This window comes from Sarcophilus harrisii, chromosome 1 (genome assembly GCF_902635505.1).
Source record: "Sarcophilus harrisii chromosome 1, mSarHar1.11, whole genome shotgun sequence".
Lineage (NCBI taxonomy): Eukaryota > Metazoa > Chordata > Mammalia > Dasyuromorphia > Dasyuridae > Sarcophilus > Sarcophilus harrisii.
Window position 1 is genome coordinate 83,362,196 of NC_045426.1, and position 23,731 is coordinate 83,385,926.

Sequence of the window (23,731 nt, forward strand, 5' to 3'; positions counted from 1 at the left end):
TATAAGGAAACTGAGGTCGAGAATGGTTAGAACATTATCCAGAGTTTTTGAGGCAAGATTAGAATCCAGGTTTTCTCAATTCCAAATCTGGGGATTGTACCACCTAGCTTACCTCAAGAGATCTTAGCAATCGCCTAGTCCAACCCCCCTGATTTTTTATAAATGCAGAAACTGAGGTTGGAAGAGATTATGACTTGTTCAAGCAGCAGAGTCAGAATTTGAACTGAGGGCTCCTGGTTGTATAGATTCAAAAGTTCTGAACCCATTTCTATGTTGAAGACTCCTTTGCTAAAACTCTTTATCAGAATGAATTTTTTTGGGGGGGGGGTAAAATAAATGGGATTAAGTTTGGGGGAGTAAAACAATTGGGGTTAAATGACTTATGCAGGGTCACACAGCTAATAAATAATAATAAATTACATCTAATAATAATAAATATCTGAGACCGGACTTGCTTAGAATGTTTTTAAATGGATAAAATAAAATACACTGGACTAGAAAAGAAATCAAAGGTTAGTGTGAAAATGAAGGCATCCATTTTTTTTCCATTCAAATTATAGGCCTCCTGTAATCCATCCACAGATTTATTGGGTGCCCCTTCTCTGCAGTCTCTCCATTCCATTTGGCTTATGCTGTAAGTCCTGAAGAAGATAAAATGGCCAGAGATGCGCGCTTCTGCTTCTGTGCCCATTCCCACAGTGTCTTCCCCCTCCCACAGCCCTGCAAGCTAAAGTTCTACCCAGCAGCCAGGCCCGGGGACCTTGTTCAGCATCCTCTGGGCGTCTATGTGGATAACCTGCTCCCCTATGAGTCACAACTGGGAACCAACCAGGGGTTTATGGGAAGAGACATAAAACCATAGCATTAACAGAACATTAGAAGCGAGTGACAAGGAAGAGATACCAAATGCAGGGTGTGTGTGAGTGTGTGAACATCATGCTCACACACATGCACACCCACCTGTAGAAACCTCAGGGTAGTACAGTGTTGGATGTATTGCAATAATGTTGCACACCCACACATACATTCAAGCAACTATGTACATTATATACTTTTCACACAGATACAATGTAACACCTGTGCTTTTACCTGGGACAACCAGCACTGATATTTCTCAAAGGCCTTACGAGGTTGCAAAAGGGATATTATACCAAGAACTAAAGACATCCATAGATGTGTCCACACTTGTACATATTATTGCACAGCCTCTTCTCATAAAATCCTACAATGTCACGGCTTGGAGGCAACTTAATCTTGCCCAAGTCCTTCGTCGTTTGGAGTGGGAAATGGGCCCAGAGAGCCAAAGGGAATTGTTTCTAGTCGTACGGACAGCAAGGGCTGATCTGCAGCTAAAGTTCAGGTCTCCTAACTTCCGCCTCCCCATTTCCACCTCAGCAGCTTTGGGGAAAGAGATGGTTGGGAAAGACTGGGTCCCCTACACACTGGGAAGGATTAAGTCATATAAAGATATTTATATAATATGTACAAACACATTTCTATATCTATATAATCACAGCTAGATCCCAATGAATGCAAACAGGGAATCCCCTGAAGTGGCAGGCATTTGAATGTGTTATTTGAAGCCATAATTTTGTATAAATTATTATATACATAATATATGATTGCATTGCATATTATATGATATATTATTTAAGATATATAATCTAAGATATCTACATATATAATATGTGCATGATATATAATTATATATTATATAAAATTTTTATTCTATACATTATAACACACTATAATATATATTAGTACAATATATATTATTATAATTATGTCTAGTAATTTACTTCAGCTCAGTGAAACAAGTGGTGACAACACAAGTAACAGGACTACTTCAGGGGAATGCCACTCTTACCAATTGGGGACCTGGGAATAAGCAGGTGTGGGAGCTCACACACATGTAGACACACCTATACCCACCTAGCACCTTGCTATGTATGTCACACGCATGCATGTATGTCGCAAGAGATGGGGCCTATGAATACCCCTCCCACAACCCCCCCATACAGGTGAACACCTGGTCGTATGATAATAGCTAGTATTTATGAAGCTCTTGAAGGGGCACAGAGACAGTGCTGGCCAAGGGGTGATAGGGAGCTGGTGCTGTGGTCAGGAAGGCTTGGCTTCAAGTGGCTCTGACACAAAGTAGTTATGTGACCAGGGGCAACAGTAACAGGTTCTAGGTGACTCTCTGAGATACAGTTGCAGAGAAGGTGCTAACTTGTATTAATAAAGTAAGTTTAGTCATCTCTACATTAATAAAATAACAGGCTTAATCTGTGTCATTTAAGGTTTGCAAAGTGCTTTTCATAAGTATGTATGTAGTGGGCACATGCAAACATATAACACTTTACTCAAAGCCAGGACCACACACGATGGGGGAGGAAAAAGGGAAAGGACTAAAATCTGCTTTAACACACATCCTTCCTCCCGGGACAAAGACCCAGCTTCTAGCTTTGGGCATGGGGCTCTTTGGAATGGTCTTCGGAGGTACATGAGGCAATGGATTTCACCACTTTGAAGTTGAGGGGGAACCTAATTCTTCCCTTTCTCTCTGCCCCCAAACCTGCTACCAAAGATCAGACTAGACTAGACTCCAACAACTTTGGTCCAATTCCCCATGCCCTCTCACACCCCAAGGATGGAGTTGTGAGAGTCAGAGCTAATAGGCTGTCTCCTTCATCACTCCCAGAAGTGAGTGACGCTGCAAAGTCTGAACCACAGTTCCCGCCTCGACCTGGGGTCTTCAGTCCACATACATACTGCTGTCCCTTGTCCATACACATGCAGATGCCATACATACACCCCCTGTCCATACACATACAGATGCTGTACCAATGTGTGACAATTCCATTGGGTGTTGGCACGGACCTTTCCGCAGCTCTGTCTCACTCACATCCAATTCACACTCAAGTCACGATGTCACCTGAGCCTTCGAGAATGAAGGCTGAACAATAGCAAAAAACAACACAACAACAACAACACCTACTGGTTAGTTTTCTGAAAAAAGGGAGAGCAAACCAAGGATCATTGACCACATTAGTGAATTTGGCCAACTTATTAGACTTGTAGAATATTAAGAATAGGTCCCCAATGAATCTCCAAAGCTAGGGAAAGGGAAAGTGGACATTTGGATTTACAAGGACTCTTCCTATATTATCTACACACACATATGCACACATATAATAATAATAATAATATATTGCATTTATACAGCTCTTTATACTTTCCAAAGTACTTTCACATCTGTTAGTTCCCTCGATCCTCACAACAGCCCTGTGAGGTAGGCAGGGCAGAAATTATCACCATTTTACACAAAAGGAAATTGAGGCACAGAAACAGGAAGGGACTAACCCCCAGATCACATGGTGAATTTGCGGCAGAATTGGAATCCTGAACAAGGCTCTCTCCCCTATAGCCCACTGCCTTCTCATGTACATATACATACACACACAGAGACGCACAAACATATACACACAGTTACACGTGTGATCCCCATAATTCTTTGTGGTCCCTGGCGCAGTGGGGCAGCACTCCCTTCTGCCTAATCACCTGCTGTATTAACTTTGTACATTCTCTCCATTTCCCATTCCTGCCCCATAATTCCTCCAAATCTCCTGTTCTCTCCTCTGTCTTTCTAGGGGACCTCTAGCCTTAGAGGGAAAATTCTCACTCCGCCATATGTTTTACTTAATCCTTAAGAGATGGTAGTTTTTGGTCTCTCAAGGCTGGGGAATGCATCTCCCATTCTCTCAAACTCCCCCTCCCCCAATGACCTGGAACTGATTGTCTAGTCCTGGGACACTGGGGTGATTGGCTAGTGAGCCTTCCCAAGCCCCAGGCACTGCTAGCTCTGTCTGCTGGACCCAGACTTAACAAGCAGGAAAAGAGGCGCCAAGGGAGGGGATGCATATAACCTCAGACCACCAGCAGGCCTCCCAGTCCCATCCCTGGCCCCTCTTGGGGTTACATTCATTGGTTACGGTCTGTTAATAAATATATCAGTGGTTGTATCCCCGGCTCTGGGCCCCCAAGGCAGGGAGATTGAAAGGGGACCCCCTGCCCCATTAAAAGGCCAGTCTCTCTCTCCTGGGGCCCCTTCTCCACATCAAGGGGTTGAAAAGGACCCCAGTTAGGCAAGAAGCAGGACACCCAGCTTGGTCCCTTGGCCCCTCAATCCCCACTGATGTCTGGGGAAAAGGTGGCGGGGTCACCATCGGGCTGCACTTCGAGGTCCCCGATCGGCCCGAGGAGGGTCTGGGGGATGGGTCCGGCGATTCCTTCCTTTCCTCTTCTCTTCAAGATGTTTCCACTTGTGTCCCTTTGACCGAGACCCCAGGGCTGAAGGCAAATGGGGCTCCTTGGCGTTACTCCAAGATGGGGGGCACATAGGACCACCGCCACTCCTCCCAGGTGCCTCTACCAACTGCAGGAAGTCTCGGTACCAGAGCTTCTGGCTAGCAGGGGACCCTGCCCCCATTCCCTGGGCCTGCTCGACCCTCGTCAGCTGCTCGGCTTGGTGGGCAGCTACTACACTCAGGATGAGCCGCCGGAGGGGCTGTGTGAAGCCATGCTCGGTAGCATGGCAATGGTAGAGCCCGCTGTCCTGTGGGCTCAGGCTAAGAAGGAGCAGGCCCCGGTCTGTCTGGATCACCCGGTCATCCAAGTGCACCTGGGAATCAGAGGTTATCACTTAGAATGTAGAATGGTAGAGAGAGAAAGGCCCTTCAAATAAACAAGACAGAACGTGTAGAATCTTTACTAGGAACCACAATCAGCATTGTAATGATAACAGCTAACATTCACAAGGTCTTTTAGGATTTACATAGGGTTTTGCTTATAAGATCTCATTTGACCCTCATAACAACTCTGTGAGGCATGTCCCATTTTACAGATATGAAACTTGAGGCTCAGAGAGGCTGAGATTTTCCTGTATCACATTGCTTCTAAATGGAAAGGTTCTTGAAGATAAAAGATCCTTAAAACATAGAATATCAGACCTGGAAGGGTCCTTTGTTAATCAATGAAAAATAATTTATTTTGGTGTGGCAATTGGGGCTAAGTGACTTGTCTAGGGTCACACAGCTAGCTAAATGTCTGAGGTCACATTTGAACTCAGGTCCTCTGGACTTAGGGCCAGTTTGCACCATCCCCAAGGAATATCTCTTAAGCTCCTACTATGAAGCAAATGCTAAGTGCTGGAGATAGAAAAAGAAAAAATGAAGCAATCTCTTCTCTCTATTCAGGAGAGACAAGGACATCTATTAATATACCCAGAATAAGTACAAAACAAATCCAGGAGAGGAAGGGAAGGCGCTAATGTTTAAGGGGAATCAGGAAGGACTTTATATAGAAGTTGGTACTATTATCTTGATGTGAACAAGGCAGGAACTTGTTAAATGCTTTCCAACTATTGTCTCATTTGATCCTCACAATAACCTTGGGAGGCAAGTGCTATTACTATTCTCATTTTACATTTTAAGAAACTGGGGTTAAGTGACTTGTTCAGGATCACACAGTTATTAAGTATTTGAGGCTGGGTTTGAACTCAGGTCTGTTTAATTACACTCGCAGAACTCTATTCACTGTGCCACCTAGCCACCCAGAGGGAAGAGAGAGTATGTGTCTTAGGAGCAGGGGCTGTTTTATTCTTTATACTTATATACCCAGCAAGGCACATAGTAGGTGCTTGATAATTATCTGTGCATAGATTGAGTCTAGGAAGCAGAAGTAAGAAGGGAGAGCACTCCAGACTTGGGAGATAGCAAAAAGGTAACCAGACAAGAGAAGTTTTGTGTGTGCAGGAAAGATAGAAGGCCAGTAGAGACCAGAGGCAAGGCATCAATTAAGATTTCTAGGCAAGTGGTGAAGAGGGGCCAAACCTAGATCGTGGTTATGAGGAGAGTTGGATGCAGAACTGTTGTACAGCCAGAAACAACAGATTTGTCAAATGATTAGATTTGTGAGTTAATAGAGAGGAAAAAAGAACGCCAAGGCTATGACACTCGGAGAATAAAAACTACAAAGGTGACTCCAACAGAAATAGGTAAGTCTGAAAGAAGGGGGAGTTCTAGGGGAAGCTTAGAGTGAGAGTTGATTTTGAGACTTCTAGTTTGCTATGTCCAAGAGGCAATCAGTGATGGAAGACTGAAATTCAGGGAGAACGACTGGGGCTGGATGTCTAGATTTGAATCATCTGTATAGAGCTGTTAATTAAGCTCAGAGAAGCTGATGAAAACTGAATGAGACAGAGACAGTGAGAGACAATGAAGCAGAGACAGAAGAGGATCCAGGATAAAATCTTGTCATCCACCTGCAGGTAGGGGTAGGATATGGATAGTAGACATTTCCAGCACTGTAGACTACATCAAATGGGCCCTTAGAGATCACCTGGCCCACCTCCCCAGTTTTAAAGAGAAACAGGCCCCCAAAGGGAAAGAGAATTGTCCAAGTTCATGCATGTCAGGACAGGGATGGAGTATCACCCAAGAGAATAATACCAGAGCTGATATGGGGGGATGCTTACCTGGCTTCGGAGACTATCACTTGTCCGCTGGTAGGTCCAGAGAACCTGGGCCTGCAGGGACTTGGGCTGACATTCAAGGAAGATGCTGCTGCCTTCAACCCCAAACAGCTTCTTCTCCAGCAGTGTTTGGCGTGGGGGATCTAGTGAAGGGCATACAAGGGGTTCAGCCATGGCTTGGATCAGGGGAATTTGGTGAGGTTCTGGATTGGGATGGCCATGGCGGGGAGCGGGGGGCAATTGACTATGGGGATAAGTTGTCCAGTACAAGGCCTACACCATTAGAAGCTTCCTCATTCATAGTGAAGGACTTAAGGACTTTCTCTTTAGGGTCTGAGGAACTGGGGGAGAAGAAAATTGACCTAAAGGTCACTCACCCCCAGAACAGAGTATGTTGGGGTCTCCATTCCGAACATCCTGGCGACGATACCTCCTAAGGTGAAAGCAGAGGTTGAGTAAGATTCCACTTGTCCCCAAGCCCCCTCCTCCATAGCTACAGAACTGAAGGTAAGTGGGACCCACACCTCGGCCCCTTGGTTTCTATCTCCCCACACCCTCAGCTCCCTCACCAACTTGGTATTTATGGTCAGGAGTCTCTGGTTTTCAGGTCACCAGCCCCTTGATTTCCATCTCCTCAGCCCTCCATCCCACATATCCCCAATCCCTCGCATCTCATCTCCTCCCCAGCTTCCAGCCCTTCTCTCTTGACCTCACACCTCTTGGTATTGGGCAGGTAGCGGGTGCAGGAAGCCCCATCCCAGGCACAGTAGGGATCTCGGGCCAGGCAGCACTCAGCACAGGCACGGCCATAGGCGGCACAACGATGCAGGGGCAGCTGGGAAATAGAGCTCTGGGAGGCCACATAAAGCTGGTGCTGGGATTCAGAAAAGGGAACGAGAGGGACAGAACATCATTATTGGCGTCAACACAAGCCCATCCCAACTGTATGGGAAATGGGCCCAGGGAGAGGAAGAAGCTGACCTGAGCTCCCATGGCAAGTTAGTGGAAGGAGGGAGTCAGGAAACCTGGATTCTATCACCATGAGCAAGTCCTTTCATTTTGGCAAGCCTTGGTTTGCCCTTCTGGGAATTGGGGATGATACTGGGCTTTCCATACTTTGCAAGGCTCTTGTGGGTTTTAAATGAAATAAAAAACAGAGCATGTTGGGTGGTTCAGTAGCTAGAACACCAGACCAGGAGGTGGGAAGGCCTAAATTCCAATATGGACTCAGATACTTTCTAATTGTGGGACCAGGGCAAGGCATTTAACCTGTTTGTCTCATCTGTAAAATGAGCTGGAGAAGGAAATGGCAAACTCCTTTATCAAGAAAGCCCCCAAAGGGGTCAAGAAGAATTGTACACAATTGAAAAATAACTGAATGATACATTTAAAGTACACAATTACTCCCCCTCTTCCTTCTCTTCCTTCTGTACTATTGATAACCACCCTCAGGAAATCTAGCTTCCAGTATTGGCAGTAACAGACACAGACCCTCTGATGGTGCCTGGTAGCAATGAGGCTAGCACTGAAGAGCCAGCCCCTGGGAAGCCCTGGGGATGCCTCTTCCCTGCCCCGGACACTCACCCTCTTGGAAGAGATCTGCATGTTGGTAATGGCCGCAGCATTCTGCAAGGGAAAGATACTGAGGTCAGGGCCGAGTGGGGGCCTGGCTAAGCAAGGCTTTGCTGCGTGGGCACTGTGTTCTCACCTCAAACACCTGTAGCTCCTCGAGCAGAAGCCCCTCTGTGCTCTGCCAGCTGTCCTTGGGTACTGAGATCACCTTGAGGACTGTGCCAATGTCTGTGAGAGAGAGGTGGAAATCTGGGGCTGAGGACCCCTAGTGGAAGTGGGGAAAGAGATAACCCCCTTCCTATCATCTTTGTCTACTGAACTCTTTCTCTATAAGTGGGAGCCAGGGCTTTCTCTTCAACTTATCATCCCTGGGTGTTGCCTCGAGCCTCGAGAGGTTCCAGGAGCTAATCAGGGCTACATAGACTATAGGTATCAGAGGCAGACCTCGAGCCCAGATCAGGGAGGTTGCCTCTTTGGCCATTATGCCAGATTGCCTCACACATATCACTTAGTAAGTTGTTGCTGAATCAAATTGATTGGATGCAATGGAAATGAGTTGGACTGGACTGGATCGAATTGAATGGGGGAGGGGAAGCCCCCCCCCCCTTCAGCTGAGTCTCAGTTATGTCAAACCTTTGAACATCAGGAGATGAGACCACTAACCCAATTTCCCCTTACTATGTCCCCAATTTACAGAGTGAGAAACTGAAGCTCAGAAAAAGAAAGTTTCTCTGAAGTCTTCAAGATAAATCCATTCTTTTGACACTTAAATTTTGTATTTTATAGTTACTTTTAGCTCTCAGTGTGTGTATTTGTGTGTGTGTGTGTGTGTGTGTGAGAAAGAAACAGAGACACACAGAAATAGAGAGAGACAAAAAGAGACACAGACAGACAGACAAAGAAACAGAGGCCGAGAGAGAGACAGAGAGAAGAGAGAGATACAGAGACACACATACAGAGAGGAGAGAGGCAGAGAGACCGAGAGAAGAGAGACAGACAGAAAGACCCACATGCGCACAAACACACACACACACACACGCACACGCGCACACACACGGAGATACCAGGAAGGTACCAGGTTATGTCCTCCTCTAAGTACTAACATTGTAGTCATGAAGATCTGAATTCAAATTCAGCTTCAGCCACTTGATAGCTGTGTGACTGACCAAGTTACTAGAACCTGTTTGCCTCAGTTTTCTCAACTGTAAAATAGGTGTAATGACAGCGCCTCCCTCCCAGAGCTGTTGTGAGGATTAAATTGAGATGTGATTTGTAAGGGGTTGAACACCTTACACATAGTAGGCTATGGCACATAGTAGGAGCTTAAGAAATGCTTATTCCCATGCCACTTCAGGGTGGCCTGGAGGAGTCAGGAAAGGCAGCACTGGGGAGGTGAGGTTGGGGGTGGCGGTGGACAGAAGCCCAGCATGGACCACACTGGCTGAATGGCAGGGGCATGTGGGTGGCCAGAGGGACAGAAGTCTGCAGAGAGCAGGTGTGACCACAAGAGGGAGGCTTTGAATACTGGAAGAGAATTCTAAAGCTGCTCTAATGGACAGAACAAGTTCTGCCTTAAAACTAAGATACCCAAGTTTCTATCCCAGATTTAGCAATCACTCTCTGTGAGATCTTAAGTCAGTCCCTTTTCCTTGTTTTCCCCTCTTTTTAGGAAAGGATTGGATTTGATTCCCAAGACTTTTTTTTTTTTTTTTTTTTTTTGATCTATAGCATCAGTGGTCCTGCAAGAAGTGCGATATTCAGGAGGAACTCTGACCTGTGCCAATGAACAGGACATCGTAATGGCCATCAGTCGCAGCCACGCGGTCAGCGACAATCTGCATGAAGGTGTAGTCGGTGCCAGTCCTGAGGAAGATGGGGCGCCCACCCACAGGCAGGATGGGGTTGTACATGAGGGGGTGGTTTCGGGCAAACTGGATGACATCGTCTGGGAAATCCTTGGTGGAGCCGAAGGTGCCGAAGGTCTTGCTGGGACACTGGGGAGGCAAAAAGGCCGTGTGGGCGAGGGAAGCGATGTGGCAAACAACCACCCCAACTTTGGGGTCTCTGGTCTAAGGGGAAACAAGAGCCTGATCTCAAGAAGACCCTGCTCAGAAGGGGACATCTTTGGGAGCCCCTGGTCCAAGTGAAAAGACGGTTTTGCCCACTGAGACCTCTTCATTTGAGGGGAGAAACAAACCCTGCCCAGGGGCAGACTTAAAGTCTCCAGGAGAAGGTGCATTCTGACCAGGGCCAGAGGGAGCGTAGAAAACAGAGTTATGCGAAGAGCTGGGGCAGTAAGTGAGGAACATCTAGTCTGTCTTGCTTTGTCCTCCTTTCCCCCTTGGAGGTGAGACGTACCATTCCTGGCCGGGGATAGGGTACCCGGCCCTGGTAGGACACCCACTGATAGTTGGGTCCCTCTTTGTGGGCAAAAGGACCCAAGAAGGCACGCCGGACATCATTCATGCTGTACACACAGACGGCCGAGCCTTGGAACACACTGCTGTTGGGGGGCAACGGAGGACTCAGGTTAGGTGTGTGTATATGTATATAAGTGTGTGTGTGAGACGCTCCCACCTTACCCAAGCTGCCCCTCAAACTTAGTCCTGCTTCCTCTCCCTCTCATTTCCCCAGCCAAGGCTCTGACCTGGAGGTAGAGAAAACAGCGTAGAGAAGGGGGCTCCTTCGATCCTTTGTGGGGAGCAGGAACACATCACCTGTTCAAGATACGAGTCAGTGAGCTCTTGAGCCCCAGACTCCAGGACCAGAGCAGCAGACCCTGCTCCTGGCCAGAACCAGGACCCTCCAGCCCAGTTCCTAGAGCTAGAGCTAGACCTCCCCTCTCCCTGGGCCCAGCTCTAACCCAGTCCCAAGCACTCACGAAGCTCATCGAAGACTGTGTCGCTTGCCCCATCCACCCCAGGCACCGAACACACCAGCCGGGCCTTTAGGAACGTGGTCCACTTGTTCACCAAACTCCGTTGTCCTCCAATGTCATTCTGCAGGGGCAGAAAGGGAATGAGGGGTCACTGGTACCCCGACCTCCTTGGCCCATGTGACCCAAAGTCTTGCTGATTCCTCATGAGATGGCTGGCCAGATGGACCTGTCCGGGTCTAGGTGAGTGTGACTGTATATGACGACTGGTCCCCAAGTCTGGTGGGCACAAGGGAGGGTGTCTGGATTTCTATTTGTGAGCATGAGTGGGGTGCGTTTGTGTTTATGTGAAGGAATGGGGGGTAGCGACGTGTGTGTGTATGCAAAAAGGCACTCACTCTGCAGATCTGGCCAATGCGGGACACGGACACCCTGCCCAGGCCTGGGTTCCCCTCCACGGCCACCTCCCGAAAGAAGAAGTAGATTTTGTCATCATCGGGATTCTCACTCTCCGGGATCCAGAAAACCTTCACAAATTTGGGCTCTGGGCCCCGAGGGAGGGGTCCAGTAAGTATCCTGGAGACTCCCCCTCTCATCTTCCCAGGGGATCCCCACCCCTCTACCCCCACCTCAGCAATCTCTGTCCCCCAACTGCATCCTTTCTCTCCTTGCAACAGAGGAGGCTGCAAAGCAAGGGCTGGACACTAGGAGGCAGCAGCAGCCCAAGGCTCAGCCCATGGCTGATCTCATCCCTTTCCATTTTGGCATTAATTCCCTCCTCCCTCCCCCCCCTTCCCCCACGCGGTCCTTTCCCCCCTTCCTGAACAGGGACAGTTCTACAATCAGCCCTCCTGTGCCTCATATTCTATGCTCTCCAGATCTCCCTTCTCAAACACTTTGCTATTTGTGTTTGAAGGTCCCTCCCAGAGTCCTAAGGGAGGTAAAGTAGGGATCATTGTTCCCATTTTATAGATGAGGGACCAGGGAAAGTAAGGGAGCAGCTATTTAAAAAAGGGCCAGATTGGCTCTGGACCCCAGGTTTCCTGCTTCCCAGGCCAGGGTTCTTTCCAGTGAGAAATGTGTGTTTTGGGGCCCCTGGGAAGGCTGGAGGTGGAATAGGGACTGAGGAACTTGAGCTCCGGGGCCTGAGCAAGGCCATAGGGAGGGTAGAAACAGAGGAAAACAGAGGCTGGAGGCTTGGAATGGGAGGGGATGGGGAGGAACAGGGCCACTGGGATAAGTGACAGGGATATCCCTCCCCAGGCTCGGCCACAATAATGACAAGTAGCCTTCATTCTCATTGTGGTCACTCTGTAAGGCAGGTACTGGGAATGTCTCCATTTCTCAGATGAGCAAACTAAGGCCTAGGAAAAGGGCCATGATTTGAATTTGGACCTCCTTACTCTTGGCCCACTCTGTTTTGTAGAGCCCTCTCATGCTAGTCACTCAAGACCCTCCCCGCTGATTTTTTCTACTTTTGTCCTGTTTCTTCTTTCATAACATGTCTTACGTGTTTGCACATCTATAACCTGTATCAGATTGTTTGCCTTTTTAGAGAGGGTGGGAAAAATTTTGGAATTCAACCTTTTAAAAAAATTGAATGTTGAAAATTCTCTTTATGTGATTGGGGGGGAAATGCTATTTTTATTAAAAAACAAACAAACAAACAAAAAAAACAACCCTCACCATTAAGCCATCGAGAATCATGTTGCTCTGTTCGGAGGTTGGGGCGCCGGCCAAGACTCCGGAAGATGGTAAAGTCTCGGCCCATGAGGTCTGTGGCTACTCCAGAGTAAAGTTCCTGCCCTGAGTGTGGGAGAGTAGACAGGGGAAGATAGAGGAAGGGATGCCATTGTTTGTGGAAAGCTTGGCAGGTATTGGAGCCATCGAGGGTATCAGTAGAAGTTCGGGGATGGGTTCCCAGGGGATAAGAAAACCCGAGGAAGTTTTAAAAGGCTGTAGGAGCCAGGAAAGGTCTCTGGGAGACCACAGGGAATGAGGAGGGATGAAAATTGCCAAGAGGCCCAGAGTGTATTATGGAATGAGCTCAGACAATCCAGGGGATCCTAACCCCCCCCCAAGTCTTTCCCCCTTTCCTCTTCCCCTCTTTAGCCAGTGTGAGCCACAGTGAGTGGGAGTGCTCCAGGGGGATACCAGGATATCTCAGAAGCTCAAGCCTTACCCACAAGCACCGAGGCTGCCCGGTGTTTAGGATCATAGGGGCTCTTCCCTTTTCCGTCTTCTAGGCTGTTCAGATCCAGTTTCAGCATTGGCTCCTGGAGTGAATGGGGGAGATGGTTCAGAAGCGTCTCCTGCCCTAGCCCCACTTTGGGACCTTGTCCAAGTTGAGGGATGAAGGGAAGCAGCTGCCCCCTCAGGCCAGGGTGTGCTCTGGCTTCTCCACCCTTTGCCCCCTTCCCTTTTTCCACGCCTGAGCCTCACCTCTATCCGGTACCCAACCTCCAGGAAGCCACAGACTGGGTGAAAAGCCCCCGTCCCACAGACGTACAAATGAGTTCGGTTATAAGGATGAAGCAGTTTCACAAAATTCACGCACTCAGCCTGGACAGGAGGCAAGACAGAGATAAGACATTGAGCACGAGGTCTTCCTCTCCTCCACCTCCAGCCCCAAAGTGGACAAGTCTGAGCTCAGTCTCTTCAAATTTCATAGATGAAGAAACTGAGACCCAGAGAGAGAAATGGTCATATAGAGTAGCTCACTTGAAATCTTCTAAGGGTGGGGTTTGGGGCTCACCCACCCCTGACCCTATAATGTCTGATTTTATTCCATTAAACTCCAAGGGATGAGGCCAGGCTGAGTCCCAAACTTGTCTCAAGGTAGACAGACCAGGGCACTCTCCCGGCCCCTGGCTGCTCAGTCTCCTTCTTTGGACACACCAGGAGACATTGAGACCCTTCTCCTCCTCTCCCCTCCTCATCCCCCAAGGGCCGGAGCCAACTGGTCACTCACACTGATATCCTTGCCAGCCCAGTTGCATTCTTCTCGCCACTCCACAGGCGCCGGCCAGGCCAGCTAAGCAGGGATGGGGGAGGGAAAGAAGAGAAACAAGAGGGGGTCATCAGAGGGTGCCCTTTGTCTCAGAGCTAGAACTTGGGGATTGGGGGCTGGGCTGGGGGAGAATTGGGAGAGAGAAAGAGCATACAACTCTGGAATGGAGTGATAGTATTGCTGAAGGAAGTGAATGCATCTTCCAGGATATGAAACAGTCTTTTTTTGGGGGGGCGGGGGGTCTCCAGGGGAATTTTCCCAGAGGGGGATTATTATCTCTGCAGAGAATATTTCTTCTGGGAGAATATCAATTGGGAGGGGAGGGAGTGTTTCTCTAGATCGGAGTGTGTGAGAGGTGCTAGGTTTGGGTAAGTTATCTCCCCTCTTTGTGGGGGGGATATTTCGGAAGAACTTGTATCTAACTTAGCAGATGTGGAGGCGGGGAGACTGTGGAAATCAGTCACTGAGAGCAGAGAATATGTGTCCTGGGGGACACATCTTTGAGGGAACTATTTCTGGGGAGAAAGTCTCCTGTCATTTGTATGTGTTGGTGAAGGGGAGGGTTTCTTTTGGGTGGAGAGAGATGTTGTCTCCTGTGGAGATGTCTCTGTAGAGAATGTGTCTCCAAGGGCTTAACTTTGGAGGGGATATCTATGGGTAGAAAGAGACACGGTTTCTCCCTGTAGGAATATCTAAGGGGGCTGCCTTTTCAGAGGGACATCTATGGGAGGAAAGCAGGAATATCTCTCCTGAAGGATATTTTTGGGAGAGAGGGTTGGTTTCTAAAAAAAAAAATTTAGGAAATCCTTTTTTTTATTAACACAGGGAAGCTCCCTGCTAACAGGTGGGTGGGACAGGTCCTGCATGGCCTGGGAGGAAGGAAAAGGAGGCTGGAACAGATGCTCTCTGTTTCTATATCCAACTCAGCGATCCTACACCCTCTTCCAGGGGATACGTCTCCGCAGTTCGGCTGTATCTCTTGGTGGGAGAAGCCAACAGGAGGAAGGATGGGATCTCTCTGGGCAGAATGTGTCCTTAGGGGATCCCTGATTCTAGGGGCAGAGAATAAGTCTCCCATCTCTAGAGGGGGACGCTTTCTTGGATCGTAACTATGTCTCCAGGTACCTTCTTGTCCTGTTTGCTGATGTTATCCAGGCTGAGGGAGGCCACTTGGTTCTGGGCACCCACAAACAGCCTTCCACGCTCCTCATCCAGCAGAAGAGCCTCATAGCAGCAGGTGCGAGGCAGAGAGAAGGTGCGAAGACCATGCCGGGCCCTGAGCTCTGCCGGGGAACATGAGGAAGGATTTGAAGATATAGAAAGTAGGGGATACTCAGAGCCTTTGGATCTGGTGATTTCCCGAGGTCAGGTTTCCTTCTTCCTGACTGCTCTGGAGCCTAGAAACCTGGACAGCTGGGGTTTGATTCCAGACTGGAGGGGGGAGTGCTTTGCTTTTTGGATGGCCTCAGTCCCCATTCCCTTGAGCCTCAGTTCTCCCTCACCCAGGTCTTTTTGTACACAGGATCACTGCATCCCCTGGAGGGAGTGGGTATGACACAGGATCCAATATCTTTCTTTGCACAGTCATAGGATCAAATAACCCACAACTGGCTGCCAGGCCTTGGATGGGCAGGAGCTGCTTCTGAAGTAGTCTGTAGGGACTGGCCTGAGGAGCACTGAATCCATCCTTCTTCCAAGGAGAGGGCCAGAACTGTTTTTCCCACACCTTCCCTCTTCCCAAGGGTGTATGTATATGGTGATGATGGGGATCCTAGGCTGGGGCTGAGGCCTCCAGGGAAACCAGCCGCCAGACACCGCTGCCTAGCAACCTGTGGCCCGACCCCTGCCTCAGGACTGGCTGCCTCCTGAGTTCTCAGGGCCCTAGTGGGTGGGAAATCTTGGGAAGAATAGGGGAACACCCCTTCAGTCATCTGAGAGCCATGGACAGACTGCTCTCATCTCTGTCCCTGGAATAGCTGGGGAAGGGGTTCAGAGGCAGGGCAGAGGCCAGCAAGAGTTAATTTGAGGCCCTACAACAAAAGAGGGGGCCCAAGAGGGTTCTCTTTTAGCATAAACCCAAAGGGAGCTCCCAGTCCTTCCCAGAGATGTCCCCCAGCCTGGGCTGAGGACCCTGTATCCTCCTCTCCCACTACAGCACTGGGAAATCTCCCAAATGCTGGCCCCTCCTGCCCCTTCCCACGGGGCCAGTCGCCCTGCTGCGCCTCCAAGTATGTGCACTCAGATACACGTGCATGTGGCCACTGAAGCACCGGCGGGGCACGTACAGTCTGTGAAACCCATGTGTGATGTGTGTGGCAGCAGGTAACGCACGCAGGGCACTTCCATTCACAATCCTTGACAGTCACACACTCACCGAGCAGGGAGATGCCGGGTGCTACTTGCACTCAGAAATAATCACAGTTGTATTTACATTGGGAAGCACAATTATACAGACCCGCACTCGCAGCCACACACTGAAGCAGTCGCACACACACCAACACATTTCCAGGCCCGGGCTGGCGATCCCCCCGCCAGTGCTCCCTACCTTGGAAGGAGAGTCGCAGCCGAGGGGGGCTGTTGGCCGGGCCCCCATCCGCCCCCAGCACCAGGGCCCAGAACAGGGCCAGGCCCGGGAGCATGGTGAGGGAGATCAGGCAGGTCTTGGCCCGGCGGGGTCCCAGGGAAGCGGAGATGGCAACAAACCCAGTGGGGAGGAAGGAGAAGCTCTCCCAGTCGGTCTGTGGACTCTGACCTCTGGATCTAGAAAAGAAGGAAAGAGTCAAGGAGGGAGGGAGGAGGGAGGGAAGGGAAGGAAAAAGGAAGGAACCAAAGGAGAGAAAAGACCGGGTGAGAGGGAGAAGGAGAATAAAGAGAGAAGAGAGGGAGAAAGCGTGAGCATGTGAGTCCCAGGGGATCAGATTACAGCCGGTTTGGGCACTGGGGCAAATACAGCCACATTCCTGTTGGCTTAGCCCCTTCTTCTGAGGGACACTCACACTCACTCACACACACACACACTCACACACACACACGCGCGCGTGCGTGCATGCTTGCTGCCACAGAAAGGGCACACATGCATCCACCAACATCTCCCTCTGTACAAATGCAGGTAAATAGATACTGTGCGTTCACAGAGATGCATGCATCTGAGTCCATCCCTACATTCAGGTTAGTGGGGCAGGCAGGGGGAGAGGAGGAGATCCTGGGAGTGACCCCCAGATACTCTTTAGCCTCCTCTGAGGGCTCATTGGGTTTGGAGGGGCTTCCTGCCCCTGCATCCCTTCTGCCACCAATGGCACTTAGCTCCAGGAGAGGAGAGAAGGTCTTCCCTGTGCGATCGTGCGCGTTTGCCTTTCCACATATGTTCACATATGAGCAGGGATGGGGGGGTGACAGCCCGGTGATAGGCCCGGACTCCCCTTGATTGTCACATAAATACTAGCAGAGGAACTGAGGGTGTCCATTTGGACAAAAGAAGGCTCAGTGCAGAAGGGCATAGTAGCTGTCTTCAAATATTTGAAGAGGGATTAGATCTGCTCTGTTTAACCCCCCGGGGACAATAGCGATGGGAGGCGGAAACCCAGGCAAATTCAGGCAGGATGTCAGGAAGCATCTCCCAGCTGTTAGAACTGAACAAAGGGGAGACCCGTTGCTCCCAGGGGAAACAAACTCCAGAGGTTTCCCGGAGGATGCTGGAGGGCCACTTGTTGGGGGATGTTGCAGGGGAGACTGGCTGGGGTGAGAAGGTCACCGAGAAACCTCCTCAGTCCAAAATTCTGTGCTTCTGATGCCTTTAAGGGTATGTCTATACACTCACAAAGGGGTGTGTATGTGTGTACATGTGTGTTAGGGTACGCTCTGTATGGCCGTGAGTGTCTGAAAAGAGGGATGTACCCAGGAATCTCCGAGGAGCCCCATCACTTTCCTGGGCCCAAATGTCCCCATCAAAGGGAGGCTGGGAACTTGGGATAGATAAGACTTTTACCAAACTCATTTTCCAGAAAGAAGAGACAAGCACCTGCCAGGAACTGGAATAGAATGTCAGTGTCCGGTCTTTCAGTCGGGCAGGGGCATTAGTCACCTCCCTTTCGGTTGGCCCCACGTCTCCCTTCCAGAGTCAATGACCCTCGATGAGTCTCCCCTTCCTATTCTCTCTTTTAAAAGGGACAGAGGGAGAGGGGGAGGTCAGTGCTTGGAGCCAAATAGCAACTCTCTTACGTCACCAACCAGGCTCATAATGGCTTAGGACATTGAAGTGAAGTGGAGGGCAGTCATTAGTGTGTGTGTCTGCCCTTTCTGTGCCTGTGTCCTCTCTGGACACAGATTCAGCACTGGATTCTCCTATCCACAGTATGGAGAGAGAGGGAATGACTGAGTGTTCGGCTCATTGAGTCATCCTTCCTTCAATGAGCTCTCACTGAACCCTTGCCTCCTACTGAGTGCCCTTGCCTTCCCTGAGCCTTATTCCCTTCGCCAAGACCTTCATTCCCCCCCCCCCCACCACCACGCCCACACTGAGTCCTTCATCCCTTCTCCCATCCCCATCCCGGATGCCTGGGCTGCCCTCTCTGATACCCAGCAGTGAGACATGGGAAACCGGAAACATTATCAACTGCTCCTTTGAATCAAGAACTGCTCCCCCTGCATCCTGCCAGGCCATCCTCCATGGACAACAGAGTGGGGGAGAAAGAAGCCGGGCCTGGGAATCCAGAGCTCGGGTCCCAATCCTGCCTTTGCCAGGAACTAGCTTGTTGAGTGTGAACCTGGAGGCTTTGCTTTTTTCCCATATCACAGCATCTATAGCCACAAGGACTCATGTTCAGCTCCTTCCCCTTTTAGATGGCCATTCTCTAGATCCACATCTTCTTTCCCCAAGCCCTTCACTAGGCACCCCCCCCCTAACATTTATTCCCTTGTTATGGATTCGTGGGGTATGACTCCCACCTATGGATGCAGCTCAGTTTTTCCCTCAAACTTCCCTCCTAGGATTCGCCTGGGGCCGGCACAGCACCGCTGTGTACCTCAGCACCTCGGCCTAACAGGGAGGGGCTGCGTTGGGCAGTGCCCACCCAGATGCCAAGGCCTCCTCCTTAGTAGCCCTGGCCATGGCCTGCCAGCAGCAAGAGCCAAAGTGGAGAGCAATGGCAAGTGAGCAGCACCTGGGGCCGGGGCTAGTCCTTCCTGGGCACCCAGAGGAAAGCTTTAGGTAACTTCCATCCCCCAACTACCCTGTGCTTAGGGATGTCTCCACCAGCTACCCGGTGACTCAGGCTGGAAACCCTGGCACCATCTTTGATGCTTCCAGCTCCCTTACCCCTTAGAATCAATCATCAGTCACAAGAACTGCCATTTTTGCTTTTGCAAACACTCTCTGCTTTGTAGTTAGTTCCCTCTGTTCTTAAACCAAACAGCTCACGACAGTGAAGTGTGAAGTAGCTCCCCATTGCCAAAGAAAAGCAGAAGTCCTTACCCTGGCGTTCAAGGCCCCACCTTTCCAGTTTTGGCTTATGTTACCCCCCTCCCCTCCCTTTATCACTAGTCATTCCCTAGTCATTCCCCAATCTTGTCCTGCTCTAACCTCATCCCTCATGCTTAGAATGTTCATAGGAACACAAGACCTAGAAATGGAAATTCAGAAGTCACTTGGTCAACTCTCCCCATTTTGTGGATGAGGAAATTGAGGCTCGTAGAAGTGAAATAACTGGCCCAAGTAAACAGATAATAAAGCTGCCTGTGACTCCCAGGTCAGCACCTTTTGCACCACACCCTCACTCTGACATCAGGGACAACGAAAACCCTTTTCTTCCTTCAAGGAAGGAATCTCGCTCGCTCTGTACAGCTGGCCTTCCTCAACCTCTGCTGCTCGAGCCTCATTATGCTTTGCCAAATAACAACTGGCTCCCTCCCATCTTGCTCAGTTTTTTGTGCTTGTTCCTCTCCCTTCTTTCCCTCCTTCATTCGATTGGAAGCTCCTTGAGAGCAGGTAGTGGGTTCTATCCCTGAAATTGTTTAGTAGATGTTTTTTAATTCAATCTCCACCCATTGAGCAAATGAGTGTGACCCCCTGGAGAGGCTCCCCTCCCTGGGCCCAGGGGGCTGTGCCTGGCCTTAGACGCTCTCTTGCTTGGGATTTGGAGGGGAGGGATGGAGCAGCCTGGCCTAGTCTGAAATCCAGAACACTGGACGATTTTTGGGAACAGAAAAGGCTACTCAGTGCGAGGACCTCTTGCTGGGACCCAGGCTTCCCTCTCTGCCTGCCTAACTGGTCTCAAAAAGGGCTGGGGGGTAGGAGATGGAGGGGGAGAAGAAGAGGAAGGGAACAAGCACCTCTGTAGCACCTACTATGTGTCAGGCACTGCACTGGGCACTTTGTTACAGATGTTATCTCATCTATCTTCACTTCAACTCTTGGAGGTAGGACCAGTGATTGATTACTCCCGACCCCAAGGATCTACCCACCCTTCTCTAGCTCCCTCTATCCATCCAGGAAAGAATTCCATCTGGGTATAACAGAATGTAAACACTAGAAAGTACCTGCCAGGTTGTCTAGCCCAACTCCCTCCCACTTTATAGATAATGAAACCGAGGCCCAAAGAAAAGTCACTTGATCATACAGCTAAGAAGTAAGAGTCTGGGTTCAAATACATCCCTATGGAAAGTTTTGACTCCAAGTCTAGAATCCTTTCCCCCTAGCATTTCTCACCCCTGGCACAGAGGATAGAGTGTTGGGCCTGGAGTCAAGGAGCAAATCTAGCCTCAGCCTAGCTGTGTGAATCTAGGCAAGTCACTTAACCCTGTTTGCCTCAGTGTACTTATCTGCAAAATGAGGCGGGGAAGAAAACAGCAAACAACTTCATTATTTTTGTCAAGAAAATTCCAGATGAGGTCACAAATAGACAGACATGACCGAAAAATGGTTAAGCACACAGGTCAGAGAGGGTCATTGCCTTGCCCGTGGTCACACAGCTACCAATTCAACGCAATTTAACAAACCCCTATTAAGGGTCTTGGCTAGGCAAGGCCTGTGGCTAAAAATACAAAAATGGTGTTGGAGGCCGGAACTCAGGTTTCTTTCAGTCTTTCTGCAGTAGCTGGGTCAAGGGTACAAGTGGATTAACTAAACTGAAGTAGGGCCCTTGGGACTGTGCTAATTCTTAAATCTAGGATTTGGCTTTTTAGTGCTCTTAGCTTCCAGTCTACCCCCTTCCCCCAACCCCCCTCAAGGTTCCAGGCTTCCTCAGAGATCAGGACATTTTAAGCTCTTTCCTAAGGCTGTGCTGTGGCCTTCTCCAAGGTTGAGGCCCTCTCCCAATTTGAGGCTAATCCCTCCCCCATCTCCCCCAAAAGAGCAGGGAGGGCTCCTTGGCAGTGGGGAGCATGGGGTGGGGAGGGTTGAAGGAATATGGATGGCCCCAGGCCAAGCCTGCCTCCTCCAGTGCTCAGTGCCTCCTGGCTGGGGGGGCTGCAAGGATTAGCCAGAGTGAGCCTGGGGAGCCAGGGCTGCTCAGGCATACAAGTTATCAAGTGCAGTTTCTTGGGTGGCTAGATCGGGTGACAGGCAGGCTGCTGGGAGCTGACTGGGGAGGGCGGTCCTGAGCTTGGGAGGAAAGCTGGGTCAGCCGACAGTCACCCTGGAGACGGGTGGGGCTGTGGCCTGGGCACTTCTCAGGAACATGGCATGGGTGCAGGGCACCCAGCACAGGGCAGGGCGGCTCTGCCGTGGGGCTTGATTCCAGGGAGGCAGGAGCCCAAAGTGACAGCTCTTCGGGCTAACCCCTCTCAACCTCCTCCCCTCAAAGCTGGCAGCAGCTCTGTTTTCATCTCACACCAGTCCTCCCTGAGCCAGCCTCCCAATTATGGAGTGAAAACAGTCAATGATTTGGAGTCAGAGGGTTTGAGTTCAAATCTATACCTCGAAACTTATCTGTCCAGTCTCCATTTCTTTTTGAAATGGAGAGTTAAACTAAATAACTTTCAGGGTCCCCTCCAACTTCAAATCTATGCTCCTGTGAATGTACCCTCCAGGCCTCTTATGCCCATAATCTGAGCCGCCACAGACCCACCACTGCTTTCTCTCTTAGGTCTCCGTTAGAATATTTCACAGCTTTCTCTTTCTTTAGTCCTTTTTAACTATGCCCCTTTCTCCTAGTGCACAGACCCCCTCCTCTCATTCTTTTTCTCCTTTTTTCCTCTAGCCCCCTTCTCCCTTGGCTCCCTCCTCTCTTTCCCAAACCTTTCACAAGCTCCTCTGGTAACTCCCTTCCTGGGGTGCCCTCTCCCATAACTCCTTCATATCCTTCACTCCTCTCTCCAAGAGAATCCCCCAATGTTGTCCTCCCCATGGCTCCCCGGGGCACTTAGCCTACTCTCTGCTCACAACCTTCACCTACCCACAAACCCCTCCTCCATACAGCCCTCTTAAAGCCTTCTTCATTTTAACCCCCTCCTCTCTCCGCATATGACCCTTTCCCCAGGTCACAGCCTTTACAACCCCATTACAGCTTTACAATCTCCTCTCCTCTCTCCGCCCTCCTTCCCGAAACTCCGTGCTGAGGTAAGGATGTTCCAGGAGGGGTGGCCACGGGGTGGAGATGAGGGGGCAAGGCTATATGCTCGTGAGCTCCGGGTCACTGAGCCCTGCAGACGTAAACAAGCCTCTGTGCACCCCCACCCCACCCCATTCCACGGCTCTCTTCTGGCTTCTCCGAACCCTGTGGGCTCCCCTCCCTTCTGCTCAACCAAGTTGGCCCTGCTCTCCCACAGAGGACCCCGGAGGCTGAGCAGCGGGCCGGCCACCTGACGCCCCCCCTCCCCCGCCCGTCCCGGGACCCGACCGAGAGAGGCACGGACTCGGGGATCTAAAGGCTACAGGCACTGCCAGTCTCGGGGCTCCGGGTTCCACTTGGCAGTAAGGGGTCTCGAGAACCCCTGCTTCCCCGGCTCGCGCTCCTCCTCACCTGCCCCCCTTTCCTGAAGCCCCGATGGGGAGGGGCGGGGTCCGCACTTCTAGCCCTGGCCCCAGCCGGGCTAGTGCCCTGCTCGGGCTCCGGCTGGTACTCCGGCTCCGGCTCCGGCTCCAGCGCCTGTGCGCGCCTCGGTAGGTAGGTCGGTCCGTGGCGGTGACAGGGCAGCCCAGAGGAGGCGGCCGGAGGCGGGGAGCAGGGAGGGGGGAGAGGAGGAGGGGGGAGGGCGGGACCTCGAGCCCGACTCTAGGGCGGGGGAGTGTGGGGGGTGCTCCCAGCGAACTCCGGCCAGGGCCAGAGCCACGAGGCCAGGGAACCGGGAAGGCGGCCCGTGCCGGAGGAGTGCGGCCGTGGGGAGGACACGCACACGCACACACACACGCACACGCACACGTATGCAGTCAGCTACACAGGCACAGCCCGACACATAAATCGACCTGAATCTTTGGACCCAAGCAGGGCGGGACGGACGAGTTCCACGCGGATACACATTTAGAGCCGCGCACACAAGTGGGCTGTAGGGAGGAAGCCTGGAACGCCAAGTCGGCTACTGACTGACGGATTGAGTGCTGGGTGATTCCCAGAATTCCCTTCCCCTCAATTCTCCGGACACACCCCTACCTGGAGTCCCGACCAGTCCTAAATCTAAAAGAACTACTCATCCATGGATGTACCGATATCCATAAGGCTCACACACAAACACACAACTACACATAACTATAGGCTATGACTTCAGCAAAACTTCACAAAACTTGCACCTGTGCTCAACTCTATAG

The 23,731-nt window shown here is 50.5% G+C and overlaps 1 protein-coding gene across 3 annotated transcripts; it reads right to left on the bottom strand.

The window, feature by feature from the left end:
• Nucleotides 1–3,195: 3,195 nt before the first annotated feature.
• On the bottom strand, nucleotides 3,196–23,342 carry SEMA3B (semaphorin 3B). Of its 3 annotated transcripts, none has more exons than XM_012543480.3 (18): nucleotides 22,950–23,342; nucleotides 16,538–16,752; nucleotides 15,118–15,275; nucleotides 13,954–14,016; nucleotides 13,425–13,544; nucleotides 13,165–13,258; nucleotides 12,669–12,788; nucleotides 11,381–11,526; nucleotides 10,989–11,106; nucleotides 10,755–10,824; nucleotides 10,466–10,610; nucleotides 9,882–10,101; nucleotides 8,244–8,335; nucleotides 8,120–8,161; nucleotides 7,252–7,409; nucleotides 6,913–6,968; nucleotides 6,539–6,678; nucleotides 3,196–4,684 (listed from the first exon to the last, which is right to left on the bottom strand). In XM_012543480.3, the coding sequence occupies exons 2-18, from the start codon at nucleotides 16,629–16,631 to the stop codon at nucleotides 4,223–4,225; spliced, it is 2,298 nt and encodes a 765-aa protein (XP_012398934.1). In that variant the 5' UTR covers nucleotides 16,632–16,752; nucleotides 22,950–23,342; the 3' UTR covers nucleotides 3,196–4,222. The 3 variants fall into 3 exon arrangements, with proteins under 3 accessions (XP_012398934.1, XP_031814778.1, XP_031814769.1); XM_031958918.1 differs by having other exon boundaries at nucleotides 10,466–10,607; nucleotides 22,950–23,144; XM_031958909.1 differs by lacking the exon at nucleotides 22,950–23,342 and adding an exon at nucleotides 18,011–18,158.
• Nucleotides 23,343–23,731: the final 389 nt, after the last annotated feature.

Excerpts from the sequence above, each read along its gene's own strand:
- SEMA3B (XM_012543480.3), bottom strand. The coding sequence starts at position 16,631 with ATGCTCCCGGGCCTGGCCCTGTTCTGGGCCCTGGTGCTGGGGGCGGAT. Across the intron at positions 10,102-10,465 it reads CCTATCCCCGGCCAGGAATG|TGTCCCAGCAAGACCTTCGG; the intron begins GTACGTCTCACC and ends TTGCCTCCCCAG. Across the intron at positions 7,410-8,119 it reads TGCAGATCTCTTCCAAGAGG|CACCAGCTTTATGTGGCCTC; the intron begins GTGAGTGTCCGG and ends TCTGAATCCCAG.